This window comes from Elephantulus edwardii, unplaced genomic scaffold, assembly GCF_000299155.1.
Source record: "Elephantulus edwardii isolate Elephantulus edwardi_28Jun2011 unplaced genomic scaffold, EleEdw1.0 scaffold00004, whole genome shotgun sequence".
Lineage (NCBI taxonomy): Eukaryota > Metazoa > Chordata > Mammalia > Macroscelidea > Macroscelididae > Elephantulus > Elephantulus edwardii.
The window spans coordinates 11,833,700-11,840,609 of record NW_006399754.1 but is presented as its reverse complement, the minus strand read 5'-3'; the positions used below and the strand labels follow the sequence as shown (position 1 = coordinate 11,840,609).

Genomic DNA, 6,910 nt, shown 5'->3' with positions numbered 1-6,910 from the left:
AGTGAGACTGGCACAGGATAGAGCAGAGTTTAGGGCTGTTGTACATAGGGTTGCTATGAGTCTCAGGTGACTCAAAGGCACATAACAGCAATACAGGACTCAGTTCTAGTCTGATGCACATAAGGTCACCACAAATTGACAGAGCTGGTTACAATAAGGACATTCATCTTTCTTTCTGGAAGAAGACAGTGGTCCCCAGACACAAGTCACAATGGAGCCATGGTTATAAATGCAGAGAATATTTTCTACCAATAGTTATGTCTGATACTCTTATTTGAAACAGAAAGAAAGGTTTGTTCCTCCCAAGAACACCTTGGGTTTACCTCTTGGTTTGTCTTCAGAATTCATAATAAAACATTGCCATTCAAGGCAGATATTGGCATTTCAAATGCCCAGCTTGAGAACTTTATAGTGGGACATTTTAAAAAGTGAGATTTTTGCAGATTTTGTGAATTTCCAAGTCGTAAACCTTATCTTTAAATACAATTTCTTTATGGGCACATGCTCTGTTTCACATTTCCCCATATAATAGCTCTTTTCAACAGTTTGGGGTTTTGATCAACAGAAAAAAAATCCAAACAAACATAAAACCTTCCTTTTTTAAATTTTTTCAAGACTACTCAGAAGATCCTGCTCTCTTCCCATTGATTGTGACAAATCCCAATTGCTGAGATGATCCTTCAGCTTGACCTGTCTGCTGAGAGTTACAACATCCTGAAAACAAATGTGGCTGGTAGGCAAAGGCACCACTGGTCAATGAGATGACACAGCAGCCCAGCTTCCTCCAGGGTCTGTTCTAGACTTCTGAAACTAAGGGACAGATTACGTAACAGCAATTCCCTGACTCTTCCCGAGGCCATGCCAGTGCTTATGAGTCAGCCACTGTCATTCATCTCCTCATTAGATTGCTCTTTCACCATCATCAAGGAGGAACGTGGAGATGTTCCTCAGACCTCACCCTTGTTTTTATTTCCTTATCAGCTCACCTGGGACACCTCCCCACTTTCTCTCCTGGAAGGGAGAACCAACAGCTGCCCACCCTGCAAGGCTCTGTGTCACCTGCCTTGACAGGAGGACAGAATAGCTGTCATCTCTCTTTTGTTACTAATGCTTCCTGGCTGGTCAAATAGCCAAGTTAGTCATATCTAAAGGGGCTTTCTCCTCTTTGTAGAATGACTTAGTCACTCAAAGGGCAACAGCCCAATTATGATGCCCCAAATTCAAATTCGAATTGTTCCTACTTTGAATTTGATCCTAAAGACATGGGGTATAGGCTTGAAGAACTGTGAATATAAATCAGCATTAAGAAAACATACACTCCACATTCACAGCATTAGCGCGAATTCCAAAGGCATACAGTTCAAATCCACCAGATGCTCCAAAGGAAAAGGATGGGCAGTCTCCTCCTGTGCAATGTACTGCCTATGCAAATCCACTGGAGGTCAGCTCTGAGTCAGTTCCAACTTGACGGGCACACAGCACACATTCTGCCTCTACTGGTCTTGTGGCACTTTAGCCCCCACAACTGTAACTCATTCGGGTGGGGCTGGGGATGCTATTTTTGAGCTTATGTTCCTGCCTGTAAGGATGTGAGTTTCTTTAAGGCACGACTATTTTATAAATGGTAAACACCAGGGATGTGTCCTGTCTCCATACCTTTTCAACTTGTATGCAGAACAGATTATCTGGGAGGCTGGGCTCTATGAGGAGGAATGTGGGGTCAAGATTGGTAGAAGATCTAGCAACAATCTGCGTTATGCAGATGACACAACGCTGCTTGCTGAAACTGAGGAGGACCTGAAGCGCTTGCTGCAGAGGGTCAAGGACTGCATCCTCTAATATGGATTGAGGCTCAATGTCAAGAAGGCAAAGATTCTCACCACTGGGCCAATTAGTAGCATCAGTATGGATGGTGTAGAGATTGAGATTGTTCACAGCTTTAGTTTGCTTGGCTCCACAGTCAACACTCTTGGCACCAGTACCCCGGAAATTAAGTCATCGTGCGATGGGAAAGTCTGCGGTTAGGGACCTCTTCAAAGTACTGAAGAGCAATCGTGTCTCTCTGGAGACTAAGGTGCGTCTGATACAGGCCATGGTCTTCGCAATCACTTGTTATGCATCAGAGAGTTGGACAATCACTAAGGAGGATAGAAGGAGAATTGATGCCTTTGAGCTGTGGTGCTGGAGAAGAGTATTGAGGGTACCATGGACTGCTAGGAAAACAAACAGATTCATTCTGGAAAGGGTCAAACCGGGCAGCTCTTTGGAGGCAAGGATTCTGAAGCTCCATCTAACATACTTTGGACATGTTGTGAGGAGAGACCGGTCCTTGGAGAGGGACATCATGCTTTGGAGGGTGGAGGGACAGCGCAGGAGGGGAAGGCCCTCTATGAGGTGGATTGATTCAGTGACTTGTGTAATTGGGATGGGAGTGTCAGAGACAGTGTGATTGGCGCAGGACAGAGCAGAGTTTAGGGCTGTTGTACATAGGGTCACTATGAGACGCAAGTAACATAACAACAACAACAACAACAATAACAACGAACACTTATCTGCACAACTGAGAGATTTGGATCCACCTCCTGTTGTGCCGGACAATAAATAAGGGTGACAGGAAAGAACTGATGCCTTTGAGTTGTGGTGTTGGAGAAGAGTACTAAATATCCCATGGTCTGCCAAAAGAACAAACAGAGAAAGTGCCCTCTGGTTAACAGGGGTCCTTGGAGGCAAGGATGGCAAAGTTTTGTCTCACAGACTTTGAGCATGTTGTTTGGAAAGGCTGTTCCTAGGAAAGATGCAGGGTCAGCGAAAGAGAGGGAAACCACCAGTTAGATGGGTTAGTCCAGTGTCTGAGGCAATAAGCTCAAGTCTATGGGGGAGGAGGAGCATGGTCAAGGATAGGGCAGAGTTCAGATCTGTGGTTCATAGGGTTGCAATGAGTCACAGTCAACTGAATGGAACCTAACAACATAACAACCATTAGCAATCTGAGCTGGACCACAGTGGTTCTTCAACCCAGTGCTTCTAGCCCCATGATCTTAAGACATAATTTTCAACTTCCAAGTATGATGTATGCAAAGTTCTTTCTTCATGGGCGTGTACCCACACAGATAAGCCAGGAGCCATGCCTGCTAGATCTTCTTCCCATCTTTTTTAATCCTTGCGCACACTGGCAGCCCTTGGACAGAGGCAAGGGTCAGGAAAAGGAATGGACGCCTTTGAGTTGTGATGTTCCTGCCATAGGAACAAACATGCTTGTCTTAGGGGATGGATAACTCCAAGATAGTGAAAGATAGTGAAATGTCATCTCACACACTTTGGGCACATTGTCAGGAAAGACCAGTCCTTGGACAAAGAAATCATGCTGGGAGAGGTGCCCAGTCAGAGGAAGACCTTGAACAAGGTAGGTTAACACCGTGAGTGTAGTGATGGCTCAGGGGTATCAGAGATTGTGGGGCTGAGGCAGACAGGGAGGGGTTCAGATCTGCTTGTCAGAGGGTTGCTGGGAGTCATTGTTGACTAGTTGATGGTACCCAACAACAATGATTTAGAGTCACCTGGTGCATCAGGATCAGTATCACTTGTTATCTTGTTGAAATGCAAATTCTTGGGCTGACTCAGAAACTTTATGAGGGGGGCCCAGGCATCTGGTTTAAGAAATTCCTTCTCAAGTGCTCCTGATATGTGATAAGATTGAAAGCTACCAATTCAGAGCACTGTCAAGTTGAACACAGCCCCCTGATACATGTGATCTCTTCTTTCTGGATACGGTCAAATGCTACATGCCCTCTTCAAGTGTGGAGTAATCTCGCTTCTAGCTGTCATCTGAGAGCAGGAATGTCAGCCTTCCTGGTCCACTGCTACCTAGTGCCTGAAGACTAGTCCATAAACTGACTTGGGAATAAGGTTTCTTTGCTATGCTAATGATAATCAGTGAAGAGTTTGCCTTGAATCAACCTCTTTTAAGATATAACAAAACAAACAAATGAGCAAGCAGAGACAGGTACACAGGACAGCAACTCAGAAGACACAAAGACCTTCCCCAAATCACAGCTCATCCTCCAGTGAGTTTCTCAAAATCTATAAATATCAGAGAAGAGAATGCCTATCTTTCTGCTGAGATCCAAACAATTGACAGGCCTGCAAGGTGAATATCACACCCAGAGAGGAACTCACTCTTGTCAATAATCAACCACAGAAAGTAAAGACAGCATTTGTCCAAGGATGAAGCCCAGAAGTCAGGAAGGTGTAGGCAGAAAGAATGAGCATTACAAAGAGAGTGTGATGACATTTAAGATAAGATAATGTTATCAAACAAAATGTGCACAAATGGTTGGATGAAAAGTAGCCAATCTGCTTGGTAAACTTTCACTCAAAAAAAGAAATATACTAGAAAAAAAATTTTTTGCCTTGCAGGCTCCTGCTTTAGATCAAAGGCTCTGCAGTTCATGATTTCAACGTTTTGATGCATCCATGCACCACAGCTTGTTGTCGTTGTTATGTGCCATCGAGTCCCTTGCAACTCCGAAGCTATGTATAACAGCTCTGAACCATGATCTGTCCTGAACAAACTTTGTCTCTGACACACCTACCCCTATTACCCTAACCACTGAGTCAATTAATCTCATCAAGGATCTTCTTCTCTTGCACTGTCTCCTCCACCCTCCATGAGGAGTCCCTCCTTGCATCATACTCAAAGTATGTCAGATGCAGCTTCAGAATCTCTGCAGGACAAATGCATTTTTTACATACTTTTAAAGCCCGGTTTATTGTTGTTGTGATAAATTGCTTAATACTAAAGTCATGAATTTCATCACATCTCTATCTTACTGAATCATTGTCCATCACCCCTCTATTCCTAACATAGTGACAAAGCCTGTTGTGAAAGCTGTTCCAGTTGTGCAGTGGGATGTAATCAGAACAAGAGGAATGTTTCTCCAAGAATTGTTTACTGGCTTCTTTTCCTCCTTCCAAATGTCCACCAAATGTCCCTCCTTTTTAAGGTACCTGAACTAAGACAAAGTGCAGGGTCAGTAGAACAAAGGAAGATTCTCAACGAGATTGGCTGAGCCAATGACTAACAATGGACTTGGCTATGACAGATTGTGAGGATGGTACCGAAAAGGGCAAACTTTCCATCTGTGGTTCATAGGGTCTGTGAGTCATGGTCCACTAGAAGACACCCAACAAGTACCAAAGATCTATCCTTAAGAAAGGAAGACACTACTATACTGTCATTTTTTAAAAAAGTATGTAGTTATTTGTTTCCTTACTAATTAGTCTTGAAATTTAAAATCTGAGACGTCAGCAAAAACAAAACCCAAAGGCTGTGGTGTCTGAATAGAAACTTTGTGTTGACACTCCTGTATTATAGTGATCTCAGTTCACACACACTCACAAAGGGCCCAATTCATAAAAATATCAATTCATCTGGAACTACCCTTCAAAAGCTAACACTGTGTTCATTCACTGAGAACCAGGCTGTTGTCTTTGACAGCTTTGCCTGATTAAACTATCTGTTGGAAATGCTAAACACAGGTCAGCAAATTCTAACTCAACACAAATGCTACTCGGATGCTTTGTATCTTTGAGGGGGAGGGAATCTTTAGAGCATTTCTAAGAAAAGTCACAAAAGCTAAAAGTTGGAACTCCAGCCCAGGAATCTGGATGCCACGCCCTCCTCTTAGGGGCAAATCTGCTGATGGCCACCACCCTAAAGTCTCTAGGATGAATAGAACAACTATTAAAAGTCTAAAGTATAAACTACTCAACACCGCTCCTTTAGAACCAAGATACCATGTGGTCCAATAAGAACACAAACTTCTGAGGTGGCCTAGTGGGAAAAAGCTGCACTGCAACCCCAAAGGTACACCGTTCAAATCCACCAGATGCTCTGCTGGAGAAGGAGGGTCAATCTCCTCCTGTACTAGTCAGATCTGATTTGATGGTACACGTACACACACACACACACACACAATTATAAAATTTAAAAAACAAAACAAAAAACAAACACAAACGTCTTGCCTTTAAGGTGTAATGGACTCAGCTGAGCCACCTCAGGTTATAAATGGCAGTGCAGAAGATTGTCCATCTTTCTCCAGAGAAGCAGCACATGGATTCAAACCACCTGAGGCCCTGATGCAGTACAACTCCCTATGAACTATGCCGGAGAGCTTCTTAAAGGAAGGACTGTGAGAGCCAATTCGAGTGCTGGGCATCAGGTATTAAGTAGTTCCCTGTATCTTCTCACACAATTAAGTGAGATAGATATTGTTATTTCAACCTAATGGGTGGGAAAGTCCAGACCCAAAGAAATATGGAAGTAGCAGCAGTAGGACTAGAATAGAAATGCAGCCAGGTAAGTTCGACTGTCAGTCAGGGGCAAGAAGGACCAGGTTGGGACCTACCCACAGCAGGTTCTATAGTTCACCGAGGGAATCACTTGACTCCCATCTGAAGCAGAGAACAAGGCTGAGCTGCCCTCAGGTCTCTTCATTCTTTGTTATTATTGTTTGGTGTGTAGGAGTCGAGTAACTCACCGTGATCCTGCGAATACCAGGTCTGAACTCTGTCCCTCTGTGCCGTCATCATTTCAGACATACTTGAGCTCATTGGAGCAGTCACTGTGTCAATCCACCTGGTTGAGGGTCTGTCTTTCTTTCTTGGTCCATTTCCAAGCATGATGTCCCTTTCCAAGGAATAGCCTCTCCTAACAACATGCTCTGTTGTTACGTGCATGAGGTTGGGACTAACCCACAGCTGACCGTCCAGTGGGTTTTCAGAGGCAGCTGACTGCACGGAAGGAGCCTGTCCATCCTTCTCCCGTGGAACTACTGGTGGGTTCCAACAGGCCTTTGGAGACGGCAGCGAAGCTTCTTCCCACTGGGCTGTCAGAGCTTCCTAGTTCTGC

General features: G+C 44.2%; 1 protein-coding gene across 1 annotated transcript in view; it reads right to left on the bottom strand.

Annotated features, from left to right (window-relative positions):
• Positions 1-6,588, bottom strand: part of SLC15A1 (solute carrier family 15 (oligopeptide transporter), member 1) — an 81,179-nt gene extending 74,591 nt beyond the window's left edge. The window contains exon 1 of the mRNA XM_006879620.1: positions 6,540-6,588. Coding sequence (XP_006879682.1) covers positions 6,540-6,588 — 49 coding nt within the window. The remainder of the gene's footprint in view (positions 1-6,539) is intronic.
• Between the last annotated feature and the right edge of the window lie 322 nt (positions 6,589-6,910).